The sequence below is a fragment of the Rousettus aegyptiacus genome, unplaced genomic scaffold (genome assembly GCF_014176215.1).
Source record: "Rousettus aegyptiacus isolate mRouAeg1 unplaced genomic scaffold, mRouAeg1.p scaffold_m13_p_6, whole genome shotgun sequence".
In the NCBI taxonomy this organism is placed as follows: domain Eukaryota; kingdom Metazoa; phylum Chordata; class Mammalia; order Chiroptera; family Pteropodidae; genus Rousettus; species Rousettus aegyptiacus.
Genome location: NW_023416309.1, coordinates 39,351,812 through 39,371,989, shown reverse-complemented (window position 1 = coordinate 39,371,989; position 20,178 = coordinate 39,351,812). Strand labels below are relative to the sequence as shown.

General features: G+C 42.3%; 1 protein-coding gene across 1 annotated transcript in view; it reads left to right on the top strand.

The window, feature by feature from the left end:
• Positions 1-19,161: 19,161 nt before the first annotated feature.
• Positions 19,162-20,178, top strand: part of PKD2L1 (polycystin 2 like 1, transient receptor potential cation channel) — a 30,905-nt gene continuing 29,888 nt past the window's right edge. Inside the window, exon 1 of the mRNA XM_016124263.2 lies at positions 19,162-19,792. Coding sequence (XP_015979749.2) covers positions 19,558-19,792 — 235 coding nt within the window. The 5' untranslated portion in view covers positions 19,162-19,557. The remainder of the gene's footprint in view (positions 19,793-20,178) is intronic.

Below are 20,178 nucleotides of genomic sequence, written 5' to 3'. Positions count from 1 at the left end.
AGGTCAGGTGCTAGATCATTCATTTTCTGTCAGAGAAAGGGGAGGCCTGCCAAGACAAAAATGTCGAAGTGGAGTATTTTATCCCTCTCTAAAGACCAGATGCTACCCTGTGGGGCAACCTTTGGTTGTCTAGGGAAGGTCTGGATTAGAGAGAGAGTTTCAGGGAGAAATGGCCAGAGCCCATCTCATTGTTGATAGCTGCAATAGAAAGGTGACTGGTTCCATAGCTTAGACTTATTCCCTGAAGTGCATTCAGGGCATATCACATGGCTATAAGTGTGTCACTGTTACATTAAAACTCTTAGTAGCTTGCTACTGCCCACAAAATATGGCCGCATGTTAGGAGGGATTTTATGGGGAAAGCATGAGCTTTAATCAAAAAATATCGGGTCAGTAATGAGTTAGAGTTTATAAATAAGTATGGGATCTGTCTGATCTTGGAAGCTAAGCAGGGTCAGGTCTGGTTAGTACTTGGATGGGGGACCACCTAGGAAGACCAGTGCTGTAAAAAAAAATAAGAGAGAGATTGTAAGCTGACGAGGTCCTTGTAATCTGTGAGGTCAACCAAGGGTTGCCTCACCTAATAAATAAGTATAGGATCAATATTTGTATATAATCGAGTTTACATATTAACTAAGATAATCGATATTTTAGTATATAAGAGGAAAGTACAAGGTATGCTTGGGAGATGAGGATTAGAGCTATAAACTTTCCTCTATGAAAAGAGGCACAAGGTACCATCACAGTTTTTAAACTTCATTTTGATTCTTCAGCTCAAGAGAGCAAGAAGAAACAGACCCCCTTTAGCCATCTTACATAAATAAGGTATCAATAGCAAGAAGTCACAGAAAATGGTCTCCCTGTTCATTCAACCTGACTCATGTTACTAGATTTCATAGGCAAAGAATTGTCCATATTCAGGACAGGGTCAGGAATTCAAATATATGCTTGGAAAAGTTCTCTGGTTCACTCCCATTTCTCTGGGTGTCCTGCTGCTTTGAGCCTGGAAATCCTGGTGCCCTCTTATCCAGCACAGCCAGGTAACGTAATGGACCCAGAGAGTATTTCAGTACAACATTCCTCAACCATACCCTTGGGAAATCATCACAACTTTTGACATGAACCTGATGAAAACATAACTTAGTATTAAATGATACAGTGTTTGTGTCCCTTTTCCTTTATTAGCCTAAAAAATTTAGAGGTGCTTATGCTAGAAAAAGAAAAAAAAAAACTATCTTAAATCAAGTCTTTGGTAGGAAGATAAATTGATTCACAAATATACTTACCATAGCATTATTTATATTAAAAATGTTACAATACATAATATTATGAAAAACTGTAAACTTTGATACAGCTTTATGTAGCCCACACCAATAAAAATATTGTATAAGAAGCATCTCCAATGACATGGGAAAATGTTCATGCTATAATCTGAACAAAGTAGTAAAACAGTATTGCAAAAGAGAGAACAAAAAGAGCTAGGCTGAGATCCTGGTTCTGAAATTACTGAAATATCCGCTAACCTTGTGCAATTTACTTTGTTCTGTTAACCTCAATTTCCTCATTTGTAATATGGAGATAATATTTGTTTTGTTAAATTGTGTGACAGTCATGGGGAGGTAAAGTCCAGCATAGAGAATATAGTTACTAATATTATAATATTCTAATAACTAATATGGTGTCAGATGGGTACTAGACTTATTGGGATGATCAGTTTGTAAGTTATATAAATGTATAATCACTATGTTGTACACCTGAAACTAATATACTATTGCACGTCAACTGTAATGGCAAGTTAAAAAAATGTTTTTGAAGATCACCTTAGGAAAAAAAACAAAATTGTTGCAAATATTAAATAATTTGTTAAGGTGATTAATATGCTGTTGGACACATAGCAAGTTGGAATGACAGTATTTGAAATGCTCCATAGTTTGACCCTAAACTTCCTGTTTCAGCTTTAATTCTTACTACTTGCTTGTTATAACTGACACCTTTGTCAAACTGTACTTTTACCTATTTCTAAGATGGATGCTCAATCCTCCAACTTTTCCTCCCCCTCCACTCTGCCTGTCAAAATATTACTCATTCTTCAAGGACAAATTTAAGCTCTGTCTCTTTCTTTAAGCCTCCCCTGATTTTCACCACTGCTGGAATATGCTCTCTCTCATCTGGGGCCTCCAGAGAGTTTACTCAATCATTTATGGCACTTCTTATGTAGACTTAAAAATAATTACCTACCTGTATTTTATTTCTCCTATCAAACTTCAAGCTCCTTGGGACAGACAGGGTCCTTGCTGCCAAAACTGGTAAATAAATTTAGAAAGACCAAAGATACAAAGTCAATATAAAAAATTATTCTATCCTATATACTATTAAGGAACAATTAGAGAATGAAATTTAAAATATACTGTTTGCAATAGCATCAAAAACATCAAGCAAATACAAAAGAATATATCTAACAAAACATGCAGGATATCTACAGTGAAAACTATAAAACATTACTGAGAGAAATTTAAAAATTCTTAAAGAATTGGAGACATTCCATATTCATGGATAGGAGGACTCAATGTTAATCTATAGATTAATTTAATCCCTACAAAAATAGGTTTCTCTGAGGAAATGGACAAGCTGATTATAAAACTGAAGTGGAAATGCAAAGGGTCTAGAATAGCCAAAACAATCTTTTAAAAGAAGAAAGTTGGAAGGATTAAACTATTTTACCTCAGGACTTACTATTAAAGTAGAATAGTTAAGACAGTATGGTGCTAGCAAAAGTGGACAAATAGATTAATTAAATTAGAAATATCAGAAATACAACAACACATATATGGTTAACTAATTTTTTACAATGGTCCCAGGTCAATACAATGTGAAGGAGAAGTTTCCTAAACAAATATTTCTGGAACAATTGATACCTGTAAACAAACCTAAACCTCCAGCTCACTCTGTATGCTAAAATTAATTTGAGAGGGGTCATAGAGATAAATGTAAAACCTATAACCATAAAGCTTTATGTAGAACCACATGAAAATTCTTTGTGATCTTGAAGACTTTGGATAGGCCATAAAAGCAATAACCTAAGGGAAAAAAATGGATAAATTAGATTTCTTGAAAGTTCATGTTTTCTGCTATCAAAAGGAACTATTATATAACAAATAGACAAGCCAGAGACAGGAACATATATCACAGCACACAAAAAGATAAATAACAATAAAAAGTGGCACAAGTTTGAACAGACATTTCACACAAAAAAGATATAAAAATTGCAAAATACATGAAAAATTGCTCAACATCACTAGTCTTAGATGTGATACGCAAAGCATAAGCAACAAAAGAAAAAATATGTAAATTGGACGTCATCAAAATTAAAAAATTTGTGCTTCGAAGGTCATCAAGAAAGTGAAAAGACAACCCACAGAATGGGAGAAAATGTTTATATATCACATATCTGATAAGGACTTATATCTAGAACATACAAAGAACTCTTACAGCTCAATAATAAAAAGACAAATAATCCAATTAAAAATTGAATAGACATTTCCCCAAAGATTCACAAATGGCCTACAAGCACATGAAAAGATGCTTAATATTGTTAGTCATTGGGGAAAAGCAAGTCAAAACCAAAATAAGATACTTCATACACATTAGGATAGCTACATTAAAAAAAAAGATAGATAATAACAAGTGTTAGTGAAGATGTGGAGAAATTGGAATCCTCTTACATTGCTGGTGGGAATGTAAAATGGTGCAGCCACTTTTGAAAACAGTTTGGCAGCTCTCAAAAGATTAAATATTGAGTTGCCAACTGATTCAACAATTCCACACCAGGTATTTACCCAAGAGAAATGAAAATATATGTTCACACAAAAACTTGTGCACAAATATTTATAGCAGCATTATTCATAATAGCCAAAAAGTAGAAAACAAAATGTCCATCAACTAACTAGTGAATAAATAAGATGTGGCATATTTTTACAAAGGAATATTACCTAGCAATGAAAAAGAATGAAGTGCTGGTACATGCCACGACATAAATGAACCTTGACAATATAATGCTAAGTAAAGGAAACCAGTTATAAAGGACCTCATATGACTTCATTTATATGAAATGTCCAGAATAGGGAAATTGATAGAAATGGAAAGTAGATTAGTAGTTGCCTAAAGCTTGAAGAGGGCAATGGGGGAGGCAAGAGAAGTGGTGATGGCTAAGGAGGGCAAGGTTTCTTTGTAGGGTAATGAAAGTGTTCTAAAATTGATGGTGTTGGATGCACAACTTTGTGAATATACTTACTAAAGGCCACTGAATCATAAAATTTAAATGGATAAATTGTATGATAAGTAAACTTATCTCAATAAAGCTATTAAAACAAAAACTACAATGAGATACCACTACGCACTAGGATAATTAAGTTTAAAAAGACAGAACACTAAGTATTTGTGAGCATGTGGAACAACTGAAACTCTAATACATTGCTGGTAGAAGCATAAGATAGTACAATTACTTTGGAAATAGCTTGACAGTTTCTTATAGCATTAAACACCCATCTGAACTAAGATCCAGTGATTCCACTCCAAGCAATTTCTTCAAGTGAAATAAAAATGTATGTCCAAATAGACTTGTACAAGAAAATTCATTGCAGCCTCATTCATTATAGCCTCAAATGAGAAACATTCCCAAAGTTCGCCAATAGGAGAACAAGTAAATAATTGATGGAGTAGTCAAATAATGGACACTCAAAATCAAAGAGAATGAGCTACAAGTACATGCAACAAAATGGATGATTCTCAGAAACATGCTCACCAAAGAAGTTAGACACCTAAATTTCATACGGACTGATTCTCTTTGTATGAAATCTAATAACAGGAAACACTTCTGTAACAAGAGAAGTAGAACATGGTTGCCCAGGATAGTAGTGCGATTTGATTTGGATAGGGACCTGCAGGAAGATTTTGGTGATTGAAATGTTTTATATTTTGTTTTGGGTTCTGTTTATCTGAATATATACAATTGTCAAGATTAATCAGACTGAACACTTATGATCTGCACATTTTATTGTATGGTAATTATACCTTAACTTGACTAAGAAATGTTAGGAACCAGAGTATGAGCCCAGAAGAAGGGGTCCTAAAATTTGCTGCTTCATTCATTCATTCATTCATTCATTCATTTGAAATGCAATAAATATTTATTAAGCACTGTTCTGGCAGCTGGGAACACCGGTGAATAAGTCCCATGTTCTCTCCTTTATGGAGCTTACATTCTGGTAGCTTCACGAACAAAATAAACATATACAATGTAAGGTGCAGGGAAAAAAAGGATAATGGTGATTCTGGGCATTGTCTTTGCTCAAGAGGAACTCAAAGTTCTTTTTTTTTTTTTTTTTTTTTGTCTCCTACTTGCCCTGTAAGCTTGGTGCTTCAGTGTTTATGCCTAATAATTTTCCTAGCTGAGTTTCCACTTGGCTATGACTTTTCTGAGAGCCCCTTTGGGGCATAGATATGGTTGTCGGGACTTGCCCAGGTATTTCCTGGGTTCAGTGCCTCCATCAAGTGAGGTCAATTCATAGAGTGCAGGTAGTTTGCTTGCGGAGGACAAGCTTAAGGCAGAGCTCACCAGAGGAGCCAAGTTTCTTCACCTAGCTTCTCATCCCATCCTGACCTTTGTAAGGAGTAAGAGTCTTTCTGAGGAATTCTGTGGCCTAGCTCTCATTTGATTTTGCTTCTGCTCAGTGTCCTGACAGCTGAACTACCTCCAGCACCTGTGCTGTTGGCATTGGTCTGACCTGACTCACAGAGACACCAGACAGGAGGGAGGACAGTTAGAGAAATTCTCTGTTTCTTCCAACTGCTAAGAAGACAAAGATATTGACTGTCCTGTCAAAATTTTCTTCTATCCACAAAGAAAGGATATGATCCTAAGTGGGCCACTGCCAAATGGGTAAGAGAGAGTGCTATGCCTATTGAATGTGGTGGCAGTCTCAGAATGGTATCAACCCTTCCCATCCCTTGTATGGTGGCCTCTCTTTAGTGAGGTCACTTCTACAAGCATGGTTTGGGCTTCCCACTTTAAGCACCCCAGAGAAAGTGCAGTAGACTTCCCTAAAAAGCCATGATCTCTCTGAAGAGGAGTCGTCCAGGTGTGAGGTGTGGGGAGAATGTCCCACTCCCAGAGCTTTCAGATGGAAGCAGACTTGTGGGGGCAGCTGTTGCTTCTCCCTTTCTTACCTTCTATTGCTGTGAGTCACTCTTGCCTGCAAAATCGGCTGCCATGTCTGTGAAGATGTTCCTTCTTATTGACTCTGACCTTGTCAGAGCAAGAGTTTTGAAATGTATGGGCATATTCAGTTGATTAACGTCTCTCTGCTTCCTGGATTCATGTTAAAGACTCTAGAATACTGGGACTTATGATACTGCTGCTGCATTGTTTTGTGACCTAAGAAAAATAAAAAATCGCATCCTTTGTAGGTTTTGGTTTCTTTCCCTGTGTCACAGTAGGCAAGGGGGTGACATAGTAGCTGACCATGTTTGAGAAATAAGCTGACACTTGGGAGGATGGAAAATAACAAGAGCCTGTTTCTTTCCTAATTCTTGTCCCAGCTTCATCCCTGACTTGCTCGTTCAATGCTTTGTCCTTTAGTTTCCCTTCTGTGAAATGGGGCAAACTGACTTCAATTATCATGTACTTCTCTCACAGGTGAGAAGTCAATCTACCTAGCTCTGATCTCCCAGAGGTTTGGGGAAAGGATGAGGCCCCCTGTGATAGGCTTTCTGCACGTAAGTGACCTTTATCTCAGGAAATCATGTGCTTCTCACAGATGCCTTTTTACGACATTCAAGCCCTGGCACTGGGCAGCGTTTGGGCCTCTCTTTTCTCTCCTCCTGACACATTTAGGGAGAGGGAGCATGGAGGCACATGCCTGGGATTCTGGGACATTAGGCAGCAGAAAGAAAGGGGGAGATGGAGTTGCAGTTCAGTGATGGAGGCTACTCTTTCTGTAATACCTACCTTGAAGTCTGTCATGTCTCCAGCCAGATGTCAAAAGAGGAGTAGGATTTTTACAGATCTTTATGGAACCTGGCTAGCTCACTTGACATGCCCTACCTTTTGCCCTCTGGGATGACTGCAAGGAGAGACCAGCAACAACCATAAGAATTCAAGCCTGGGGAAGTATGGTTTACAGAAGGAGGAGCTGAGAGCCCCAGGGACCTCAGGACTATCTCCTGCCACAGCTGCCTTCTAAGCTCTGTCCTTCATTACCTAGACTCTTTCCTCATTCTCTTACACTTTTCCACACAGAGCTAAGCCAAACTTTGGATTGGTAAAGATAAGTAAAGGTAATACATACCTTCGAACTACCTATGAGTGACAGAAACTGCCTATTTCCTCCCCCATGACTGACAGTATTGGACCAAACCTTCTCCCAGGTGCTGTCACTTCAGTCTCTCCAGATCTTGAGCTTAAAGTGTTACCTCAATCAAACAAACAAGTGCACTGAGATAAATTGTGATCGAACCAATCCCACATAACTGTCTATCCACATTGTCCATGGCATCATGCTGTCAGGGCAAAAGACCAGAGCTGTACAAACTGTCCTCGCAACCCTAATCTCAGGGCTTCCCATGGGACAGAGGCCGATGTGAACAAGGTTTGGAAATCATCTCCCAAGTCGGGGCCAGCATTTGTTCCAGCCAGATCTCTGTGCTGAGACAAGGGGGCAGGACGCTCCTGGGCTGTGGGCTTGTCCCTATACCGTAGTCCAAGCTGAGTCTCAGGCGGCAACAGCCAGGAGAGTTAGTGTGGTTGGACTCCTCTCATCCTGCCCAGAGGAGAGGGGACTGGGGAATGGGGAGGGGTCTGCCTTTCTGGAGCCCGTCTGGACACCACTGGTTTCTGGAGAATTTCGAGTGAAATGGGATGGAGCCCTTGGTTTATTCATTCAGCAAGTGTTTATGTAGAACCACGTGGACCCCTGCAGGCACAGTGGTAATGCTAAGAGGGCCCTGACCTTGGGCAGTTCAGCCTCGTAGAGGAGATCCTTATGATGCTGGATAATGGAGCTTAGTGCAGGGTGCTATAGACTCCAGAGGAGAGGTGCACAAGACCAGCTTAGAAGGATCAGGGAAGACTTCCTGGAGGAAATGGCAATGCTAAATCCCCAGGGGCCATTAGGATGTAGATGTGGAGAAGTTGAAAAGTTTAGAGGCCCAGAAGAAGAAAAGAAACTCTAAACTGTTATGTCACTGACTAGGACCCTCAAACATGGCTTTCTTCCTGAGCCCCAGGCCAGAGAGATGGTGCAGCAGGTCACCTGCTGAGTGACTTTGATCCAGAAGAGGGAAATGCACTTGTCTAGTTCCCTGTGTTACCACACTGTCCGTAAAGCCATGACCTGCATACCTCTCCAGCCCTTTCCCCCCAGATTATCCCCTGTCAAACACAGAACAAGTGTGTGCATGTGTGCATGTGTGTGCACGCTTGAACATGTTGCTGTATGTACCGGGGAGGGGCTTCTACCAGGTTATTTCTACCTATATCTGGGAACTAGAGATATGTCTGCTGGTCAGGTAGTGAGTGTGACTGGAAACAGTTAACATCTTGGGGCAGAGTGTATGACTTCGGGGACTGACTAGACAGACAAGACCTGGAGACAAAAGTCTTAAAACCAGGGCTAGGACAGAGAGTTTTGTGGTCGCCTGACTTCCCACAGGGAATCTTTCTCCAGCCTTGGGAAGCCAGCCCCACACCAGAGAATCCCATCCAGGATGGACACACAGAGTAGACAAGCAGATACAGTCCCAGGGCCTATAACAATAAATGAGCTGAAAGGGAAGTCTTTCCTGCTATGACTATTTTGGAGCCAAAGTGGGAAGAAGAGAGGGACTGGCCCCAACCTTGCCTTTGTGGTCAGGGAGAGGTATATCCCCATTTGCTTTCTGTAGTGCCCTGAAGGAGGTCACAACTGTCTTCCAGAAGTCCAAACCAGGGCCTCCCTCTCTCCCATATGTGAAAGGTATTAGATCTTAGTTAATCCTAGCCCTTCACTCCCTTACCCTTGTTTCTTTCCTCCCCTCTTTCCCTCCCTACCAGCAGGCCCCTGCAGGAACTCTCCGCTGACCACAAGGCAACCTTTCCCCAGTCCACCATTGCAACCTTTCCCCAGTCCACCTAGCTTTGAGCACTGGGAGAGCAATCAGCTTACTCTCCTCCAGCCTTCCCTTTGCCTGACAGTAACCTCTCCCACAGCTGATGTTACTCCTGCTTTGCACTAACACTGCAGCTGAGTCAGGCTCAGCAGGGTTGCAAGATCCAGAGGGCAGCTGGCTCTGTCTAGAGCCAAGCTTCAGTGGCCTCCCCTTCCCTCCCCTGCCCCCAACCCTTTAGCCTTCCTGGCCAAGAGTCTGGTGCACTCCCATTCTGTCTCTCTGAGTCAAAGTATCCACCTGGGGGGTGAGTGTTGACTGGGCCCTCCCTGTGCCTAGGGGCAGGTCAATTCCCTTCGCGCTCTGTGGGAGGGAGAATGGAGCCAGAGTTCTGGGTCTGCCCCCAGGGAACTCACAGATTTCTAAGAGAAATAGGACAAAGCACCACAGCCAATTGGGCAGGATAGTACCTGATGACGGCAGAGTATAAACATACCATATTAAGTGGGGTACAGGTTCAGGGAAGGGAGTAGGGCCCTTCCTTATAGAGGGACACCTAGAATTAAGGGAAGAGAATGTGCTTTGAGATTCTATTATTATTTACCCACATATTTAGCCCTCTTTTTCAAGGCCAAGAGAAGTTGCGGAAGCTTGGGGTATTGGAGAGAGGGATGATGTGATGGGGATTTATCAGGTACATCTGCTAGGTGTGTAGTAGGTATGTCATAGATTTTATCTAGCAAAGTAGTTCTTTCCAAACACATGCTAAGCAGAGAGTGGGAAGGAGACTTGCAGCGTCCGGCTTCTCCATTCTCCCACCATCCATCACTGCCCCCATGGTCCCATCCAGCCTCTGTAAAGCCTGGAACCTAAGGTCCTGGCTCCTGGGCAAGTTATAGCCTGAAAGGTCCCCTGGATCACCTAGAGGCATCACCCTTCTACTTTACTCCCCACCATCACCTTTCTTCTCCATGTCTCCCTTCCCCAAGAGGAGAAGGGGGAAATCTCACACTTGCCCTCGACTTCATCTAAGATGTAAAATAATTATGTCTAAGATGTAAACTGATATCATCGTGGTAGATTTCCAAGCGATTTCTCTGCTGCCCCCAAACCAGAGGTTAGCTGGATTTCTTTTTAAAGCCTGGAGTTGTTTCCTTCTGTTTCCCCAGGAGATTCTGAGTTTGCAATGTCATCTGGCCCAGACATGCTCTTGCAGAACCCTTGGTTTCCCTATGTCCTCCTTTCAAGCAGCAGCCTAGAGAGACAACTATATTTATTCCATCTTTCTCAAGTCTATCTTTCAGCTGTAAACCGGCTAGGAGAAAAGAGGAGACACAGTAGGGCCATCAGCCCAAAGAACATCAGGAAAGCCCATTAGCTGCTATTGACCCAGTCATGCTGGACACTCAGGAGTCTTTTCCCCTAGCAAACTCCTTACCAAGCCACTGCTTTCCCTGGACAAATGCCAACTTCTTCCTGAACCCCAAGAGCTACCTGGCCCTCTGGACCACCTGGTGAAGCTATGTGGGCCCTATTATGTACTTGGCTTTGGCTGAGGTCAGAACTTGGTGCCAAGGGAGGGTCACCTGAGATAGTGGGATTCCAGGAAAGGGATGGGGCCTGGTGCTAGCCAGTTTCCTGCTAGGACAGGCTGTCACCTGGGCCTATGGGTCAGGGCTGAAGACAACATCCGGGTAATCCCATTACCTCTTTCACGGTTTCAGGGCTTATAAGCAAGAAGGAGCCAAAAGCAGAGTTATGGAAAAGATAGGGTTTGCTTGGAAAGATGCAGGCTCCTGGGTTCATCCAGGAGAGCAGGAACAGAGTGAGATGCAGGGGATGGGAGGAGCCTATTCTTTGGTCACTGGGGGAGGGGTGGGAGAGGGGAGTGAAATAAGCACATGTGGTGAGAGGTGGAGTTTGAGATGTCCCCCTTAGAGGTGGGGAACACAGATGGCACTTGGTAGAGACTCCTGATGGCTGAGGGTGTCCCTTCTCTACTGGAAGGTGTGGAGGCCACAAGAATGGACCCCACAGATGTCCAATTATCAGTAGAATAATTGGCCAAGAGCATTCACCTGGGCCACACTTCCAGGCAAGCAAGCAGCCTGGGAACTTTTACTTCCTAGGAGCGGCCCAGCCAATAATTGAGCTCTGCAGGGATAAAGTAGGCACTTTCCTGGGAGACACAGAACTCCATGATGATTTATTTTGGTTCTTTGAAGATCATGGCAAATCTTTCTTAGACTAACTGCACTGCAGAAATCCACCCAACCTTCCTACTCTCTCTCCTTCACTCAGGGTCAGACCTATATCACGGTCTGACAGCACTTCCTGCCTTCCTTGGCTTCCTCATTTCCCCTCACAGGTGTTTCTCTCACTAAAACCCTCACACCCTTATCCAATCCTGGCATCTGCTTCTCAGAGGACCCAGATCAACGCAGAAGGCTGCTAGGCCTTCAGAATGATAAATCCCAGGGACTATGGACCTGTTAGCAGGGCCAGAGATGAACCTTTAGAGTTACCTAAAAGAACAAAATGAGTCACAGGAAGGAGCTGAAGAGAGAACAGAGCTTCTGGTTAGGGACCCTCTGAGAGCACCGCCCTCCAAACTGGTTTTTCTGCTTTTTTAGAGAGAGACAGGGCAAGGGTCCTGCTGTCACCTGGTGGCCACTGTGGGCAAAGCACCACTGTGGCTTCCACTCTGTTCTGTAATTCTGTTCAAAAGAATACGAGTGGAAAATCTGTTCTGGTGTTTGGGGTCCTCCGTATCTCTCATTTACAGCATAAACTCAGCACCATATATTTTAGTATATCTGTGAACATACTAAACACCATTGAATGTGCACCTTAAATTGATGAATTATGTGGTACATGAATTATATCTTAATAAAGCTGTCTTAAAAAATTAGCACCATAAGAGGAGTTGGAATGAACTGAGAGGCTTTTAGAACATGAAGATGAGGACAGTGGTTTCAGTTTCTTTGGACATCTTTAAACAGATATGCAAGAAGGTCACACAGTAAATGTTCAATAAATACTTAATAAATAACTTGTGCAGTTAATGGAGCCACTTCTTTCATTGTCGCACTACCCACCCTTTAACTTCTATACCCCCACTTCTCCTAATCAGGCATTTATAGCCTTCTCACTTTCCAAGGTCACCTGAGGGATTCTAGTCTAAACATCCGAAGGATTTTATCAGAATTCTTGACCTTTCAGCACCATTTGATACTGTCAATTGCCAACTCCTTAAAACACTCCTCTGACTTTTGTGTCTTGAAAATCCTTTGTTCTCCTCCTATGATGATTTTTCCCCTTTTCGGCTCTTCTTCTTTCCCCCAACTCCTTAAGCTCTTTTTTCTTTATTCAATCCTTTAGCAATCTCAACTGTTCCTGTGGTTCCAAAAAACACTTCTAGCTACATGATCCCACCTCACACTTCCTAGTCTTTATTACTCTCTCAAACTTCAGCTCAGATTGCCCAACAACTCAGATTTCATCATCTGAATGTCCCATTAACACTTTAGACTCAAACGTACTTAAAGCTAAATTTATCACCTTCATGCCGAAACCTACTCCTTTTGATCTTTCTCCCCCACCCTCTTTTAATAGCATCATTGTCCTTCCAGTTGTCCAAGTTTGAGACCTTAGATCTACCTTTGATTTCTCTCTCCCTTGCACTGTACATCCAATCAGGTGCTCATCCCAGAAGGTTCTGCCTATGAGGCATCTCGTATATCTTTATATCCCTTTCTACTCTTTTTTCAGTCATTCGTTATCTGTCCCTAAACTAACACAGCAAACTGCCAACAGAGTTCCTTGCTTCCAATTTCACCCATCCTATTGTCGGACTATTTTTCATAAAATATTGTTTTGATTTGATTACTCCATTCAGAAGCTTTCTTTGTTTTTCTATTGCCTAATGAATTAGAAATCTGGCATTTGAGGCCTTCCATATTTGCTCCCAACCCTCTTTCCACTCTTAATTCCTATTCTCTAGCCAAAGCGGAATTGTTCTTTTAAAGCAGCACGCTGTGTTCCTACCTTCCTGCCTTCGTACATACTGCTGTCCCTGAATGGACAACACCCAGGAAGTCATTATTATTGTAGTCAGACAGACCCGAGTCAGAAGCCTGATTCCAACATAAATGATCTCTCTGATTCTTAATTTCTCCACCTGTGAATGGAGATAATAAAACTCTATCCCATAGGATAGTTTGAGAATTAACTGAGAATGCACTGTAAAGTGTCTGGCATGAGGTAGTTAATAAATGGCAGCTATACCTTATTTCTGTCTCTTAAAATATCATCCATCTTTCAAAGTCTCAATGCCGTTCCCTTCAGAATTCCTCTTTTGACCTTCCAATTTTTAAACCCAATCACCTTCCTTCCTCTGAACCTCTCTGTTAGATGCTGTATTTCTCATTACATTACTTCTCGTTGTAGCCATTTTTATACTTGTCACGCATTTCACCCATATTATTCCCCAACTGTAATCTCTAAGGAAGCAATTAATATGAAGTCTTGGAGTAAGCAGGTGATAAGTAAATCTATTGCAGGGATGACTCCCATGTCAAGAAATGAACTGTAAAGATTTTTTGCTGACATGGAGAGCTAATGTGGTGAAGGCAATCAGCCAAGAGGTTCTCTGAGCCTGAGATGAAAAAGAACCTTGTTTTTATGAATATAACTACTGACTACTGGCTTAAAAAATTTTTTTATTTTATAATTATTTTTTCCTGAATATAAAAGTATTCGTAATCAAAGAAAAAGACCAATAAGATAAAAAACATCTGTAATCACACTATCCAGAGATCCCACTACTAAATTTTACATTCTTTTAGTCTTTTTTCTATGCATCTATCTAAGTATAATATGCACATAAATTTGGGTTCTGTAGATGTATCTGCCAGAATTTTCCACATAACATGTGATGGGCATCTTCTCATGACATTAAATATTATTCAAAAATGTTAATTTCTGCACAATAACCCATCATTTGAATCGATCCTAATGTATTTAATCTTTTTTCCTATTATTGTATATTTGGTCTTTCTCTTTTTCAGCTTTTTAAAAACTGTTATCAATTATGCTGATAGAATCTCTAGATTTGGGATTACAGGGCCAATGAAATGAAAGAAAATATAGCTCTTGGTTCTGAATTCCTGTTCAGGAAATTTAAAAAAAGTTTTTGAGAACTTTATTGAGGTGTGACTGATACACAAAAAGCTGTACGTATTTAATGTGTACAACTTGATGAGTTTGGAGATGAGTATACATCTATATATAAAGCCATCACCTCAGGAAATTTTTAATCAATTTGTAGTTTCACCGGATCCTCTAGCTTGCTTATTAATTTCTGTCTCTTTTCCAGGTGTTGAGGAAATAATCAATTTCAGGAGTGAAAATGTGGTTGGATTCCATGTCTTACGAAAGGATCTAATGCAAGAGTTCAAGTTTAGCTTAACTCACATTCCAATGGCCATGAGGGACAAAGATTACTGAAAGTCAATATTTCTTGCAGTAACATAAATTCCTCCTTGTTTGGTCCCTTAACTTGGTCTGTTTCCTTGTGCATATTAGCAATAAAATATTTTTGAATCTCAGAAAAACTTGTTCGTTGCAGGAACAAGAAGGGGAAGGAGAGGTAGAAATCAATATTTTGTTTCTCATTAGCCCCAGAAATTTGGGTCTCCTGCCGTATATCCTTATAACACTCTGTACTTCTCCCTTGCAGAACTTTTTATGATTATAAATTATAAATTATTTGTGTATTTATTTAGTACTTATCTTCTTTACCAGAATGTAAGTTTCTGATGGTTTTATTTGCTGCTTCATCCCTAGAGTTAAGCATAGTCCCTACCATAGAGTAGGCATGTAGTAATAAATTATGTAGGCATGTGGAATAAATTATGACTGGAATGAGGACTCAGGATGGAAAAATATGTGTCTCCTGTAATGGAGTCCTCAGAGGCTGGAACAAGGAGGTGTCCTGGGTGATTGCCCTGAGACCCTGACATGATGCTGGAAGTGAGCACCAGGGGAATCTGCCCTGGTGCCTCCATCTCCCCTCTTTACAAGCTTGGGACATTTAGACATTTGGTGAATGGTTTTGAGGGAAAGAAGAATTACATTCTCTCAGGTCCTCTTCTCCAAGCCTCTTTGTCCTCTCTGTCATATACCCTCTTTCTCTCTTGTGCCTTTTTTCTCCTTCCCTCCCTTTTCTTTCTAGCCTGGTGTCTCAAACTCACATGGAGCTCTTTCTTCTCCACTCTGTTCACTCCAGCAGGTAGCCTAACACTTAACATCAGTGACAGAACCCTGCTTGCCACAGCTGGAATTCTGTCTAGAAGTGGTAATGCTGATGCATTACTTCAGGACCACGTGAACACTGCATGTCTGGACTACACTCAGCAAGGGCACATGATTATGGCCTCAGACCCAAATTTTCAGGCAACCGAAGACTGACTTCTTATTTCTGTTGATGGCATCATCTGTCTCCTATCACCTGGATTTGATTGGATCCTTCCACTTGTCTAATCTTCTGTAGAAGGCATAGACAAATGGACACAGGTATCCAGGAGAGTCCTCTGGAAATGAGAGAAAAATTAGGGGGTCTCATTCAAAAGGTTCTCTTGGGAGAGATGGAAAAAGCAAAATGTATTCCAGCAGGATTTGTGAAACTGAGGAGGGGCTAAGAAGGAAGTAAAAGTTAAAGTGAGTCATTTGGATGAGGTAGGTAGACCACCTATGGCCTCTCTGTGAGATCCTTGATGAAATAGAACAAAGCAGATGATGCCATCATTTTCTTGGCTTCCTGGGCTGGGACAGCTGCAACAGGATTTTGCACACCCAAACCTTCCAATGTATCTGGCTCAGTCATTCTGATGTATTGAGATTTGGGCTTTTGGAGGCCCCTGGGGTACTGTGGTGGTGTTTGTTACACAAAGAAAGGTAGGAGAGGACTCCTTTAGACTTACTCAGGTCTGCTTGCTTGGTCCACCATGTTCATTGCTTTAAACTTGGGCTACTCAAAAGTCCAGAATTTTTGCTATGCGGATCACTCTGGTTGTATATTGGTGAAGGTTAAGCTCTTCTATGTATGCAGGGTTCTTTCTTATAGATAAGTTATTTTCAATGTCTTACATTGAGAATCATTGGTGTAGTGGGCCACATTTACGGAGTGTGTCCTATTATTTATGATTATTGGGGTGAAAAATGTTGAGAATCACTATGTGGAATACAGAGAGTGGTTTGCAGCTTGCTTCTCCCTGTAGAATCTAGACTGTAAATCACCCCAGGTTCCTTCCTCTAGAATATGAGAGGTAGCTTATCCCAGGAGAACATATGTAAAGAGCTTATAGGGAAATGGACCACCAGTTTTCATCTTATAGACTGTGATATCTCTGGGTTCTTTGTCAGGGCCTAGTAGATCTGAGTAGCACTGAAGAATTTGGCTGGGGTGGGCATAATGTGAAAAGGGAATTCTCTAGTGGAGGAAGTGGGGTAATCTTTGTCTTGATGTTGGCACTAGGTTAGCATGTGACCAAAAAATTTATCCCAGTGAAGCAATGGGACCAATTTAATAAGTGGGCTGAGAGGCATCATGAGAAAGATGACTTTTGGTCTTGTTATGTGTTTATAAAACTCATCTAAGAGGTGCTTTCATTCCAGGACTTTTATAATACTCTCCAGCCGAAATGACATCATTCCATTCCATTGGCATCAGCTGGAATGGAATGGGAACAAAAGAGAGAGTTATGAGACTCTTGTGCCTCTGAGAAAATAACAACGGGGTCCTGGCTTAAGGTATCTACCTTAAACATGGACTGCTGTGCATGAGGAAGTGCACAAGGGTGGATGCTATGGTAAGATAATTAAATGTATTCTGTGCTTTATAGTATAGTGCTTATAAAAACATTAGATATTCTATTATTTTAATCCTAAAATAGTCCTTAAGGTCAGCAGGGCAGATAGGTTAACTGAGTACCAAAAGGGACTTGGCCAGAACCATTCAGTCAGTAAATTGCTGCACCAAGAGTTAAACCTAGGAGTTTTGGTTTCGGGTTCAAGCCTCTTAGATTTTGCCGAACTGATAAAAGGCAACCTGAGCCATGGGACTCCCCTGAAATTGATTGCCCTCTTCAATAGGGTATGGTTACTTAAGAAAAGTTAAGTGCTATTAGAAGCTTGAGAACATAGAGAACTGATGGACACAAAATCATCAGGAGATCCCACCTGATTACAACATCTGCAACTTCTTGAGTAAGATTAAACATCCTAGGAATGAAGAGCACCTTTTGAAAAACCTCCTCAAGTTATGTTGCATAACCTGTGCTCCCAGGGTTATTATAGGTTGATCTACACCCATGGTGAGTGCTCAGGACTGACAGAGAAAAGGAATGTTACCTAGGTAGGTGACCATGAATAAAGCAGTTTAGCTCTGGCCATAAGCTCTCAGGAGTGTGGAACCTGTCACATGATGAACCTCCTTGAGTTTATCCAAAGCCCCACTGATCACAGACCTTTCTAAGATACAAAATTATCCCAAATGAATCAGAAATCATCTCCTGTTCCTCTCCCCACTTTGCTGGACTATACTGCTAGCTTCCTGTTCATCACCCCTGTCCCAGTGCTTAGTTTTGCAAGCCAGGGTTCCTTTTGCAATTATTTGAAGGCTTGTGGGTGAGAGATAAAAAATCAGCTGATTTTATACAAAATGGTCAATACTGGCACAGTTCCTTATTTTTTATCTTCCCAAAGAAAACAAGCACCTTAGAATGTGCCTCACTAGTCAATAAAATAGAAAGATGGGGACTCCTCCATCCAGGGAGGCTCACAGATAAGTCTTAGCTCCAGCCCAGACAGAGTTAATTTCCTTGGTAATATCTGGGCTGGGGCGGGAGATCCACAGAGCAGACCAGTGGTAGAACAGCCACTGCTTTTTCAGCTTGGTCTTGGATTTATCAAGGAGCTGAGCCCAGCCTTGGGTTGGTTTGGGGTCTGATTCTCTTTATGAGGATATTCAAGACTGGTGACTTCCACTTAGGCTGATGTTGGCTTCGGGCCTATCCAGCAATAGAATAGCCCAGATGGAAAGCCAGGAGTTGGAGAGAGGGCAGCCACTACTCCAGCCATCAAGGAGGATGTAACTACCCACACTTGTGGGGGCAGCCCTATTCTGGGCCACAGTACATACCTGTAGGAGAGCCAGGGCAGGTGAACAGAGGCTGGAGCTGGGCATAGTCAGGGTGTGCTTGGGGGCTTATATAAGGGATTTAATTCAGAGACCTGAGATTAAAAAGAAAGCAGATTAGTCCTGATCTCTCATATTTCCATTTTGCGCTCACGCTTATAGTTATAGGTCCACTACTAAGCAGAGCTATAAAATAAGGTTGTCAGCTGAACTGGGTCCAGATATCCACTCGCCTTAAGGGGTCCCAAGTCACAGTGTCCTTGCCCTTTGCTCTCTAATTTATCAGGGCTTAGCCTTTTCACTAGGCTAAGCCCCATACCCTTAAGAAGCACCTTTCTATCAGTCTAGTTTACCCCTAGGCCATGAGAAGATAGACCTCAGAAAAAAGGATACAATCTGGAACTCTGAGGACCTTTCCCCTTCCTCATCAGTGGTTAGAGACCCTGTCTGTTAAGTATCTGAAATAGAGGGTTCTCCTTTTCCTTGAGCTATGGGGTGGAATAGGGAGGGGAGCCCCTCTTCTCCATTCCACTAGGGGACAGCTCAAGGTGAGACATTAAAGGAACCTCAGACATCATTGTCTGAGTCTGGTAGGGAGGCAGTACTTGTCAGTCTCCAGTCCTTGGCCTTGATCCCCACCTCAATCCATGTCGGCCCTTTCAGAAGCTTTTAGTGGAAATGAGATCAGACCCACAATGGAGTATGCCAGCCTCCCTCTTCTCCCAGCTCCTCCCATTTCTCTTTTATCGCCTCTTATGTCCAAATGAACTCCGGACCATCCCTCTATCAGGCCCATCTGCAAGCAGCCCTCCTCTGCCTCCAGCATTCACCTCTTTCACCCCTCCTTCCTCCAACTCTCAGTCTCCACGACTTCCTCATATTCCTCCTCTCTCTCCCCTTGTCAAACCTCTGCCTCTCCCCCACCACTGTTCCCTCCCACCCCTTTCTTCTTGTCCCCTGGGACTGGTAGCAAGAGGAAGAGAGAGAAAGCCCCTGCCAAGATTGATGGTCATCCCTCGCCCCTCCCCCTCATCTGCTCCCTCCCCTAAGCAGGCACAGATATCCCCCTACAAAAGGCAGGAGGCAGATGCTGTATTAGACCAGCTGCTCTAAGAATCCCTTTGCCCTCTGCTGGCTAGGCTGGGCTGGGCCTTTGCTCCCTCTTCCTCCAGGTGGAAGTGGGTACCCGAAGTGTCAGGTCTCCCACCTCATTCCCCATGAATTCTATGGAAAGTTCTGAGGGGCAGGAGCTGCAAAATCTGGGGAGTGGAGCCTGGGACAACCCTGCGTACAGTGGTCCCTCTTCCCCCCCTGGGACACTGAGGATCTGCACCATCTCTAGTGCAGTGCCCCCCCACCCCCAACCTAAGAAGCCTGAAGATGAACCTCAGGAGAACACACACAGGATCCTGGTGTCCAGCTGCTGCCTTCAGATCTGTCGTGGAATCAGAGGTAGCTAGTATAGGGATCATAGAGTCAGAAGAAGGGGTCACCAAAAGCTTTTACGGTGGGGAATGTTATCTGAAGAAAAGGTAAAAATCTCAGTGTCTCTTTGGGTTTGTAAATTATGTTTGAGCTGCATGCCCCAGAACACAAAGCCCAGTCTAGTGGTCTTCCAGAGGTAGAACCTGGCACTTGTCATCACTTAGGGGCACAGAAAGGGTATATATATGGGAGATAGTTTGAGGGAGGGCATGGATGTAGATACTCTAGATTGTTCCTGCCTGGAACAAATGCCTCCTTTCCATGCCTTCATTCTTTCTGACCTAGCGTCTTCACCCCTGTCTACCTCCGGGACTTTGATGGAGGATGGCAGCCATGGTTAGAGTAGCCAGATT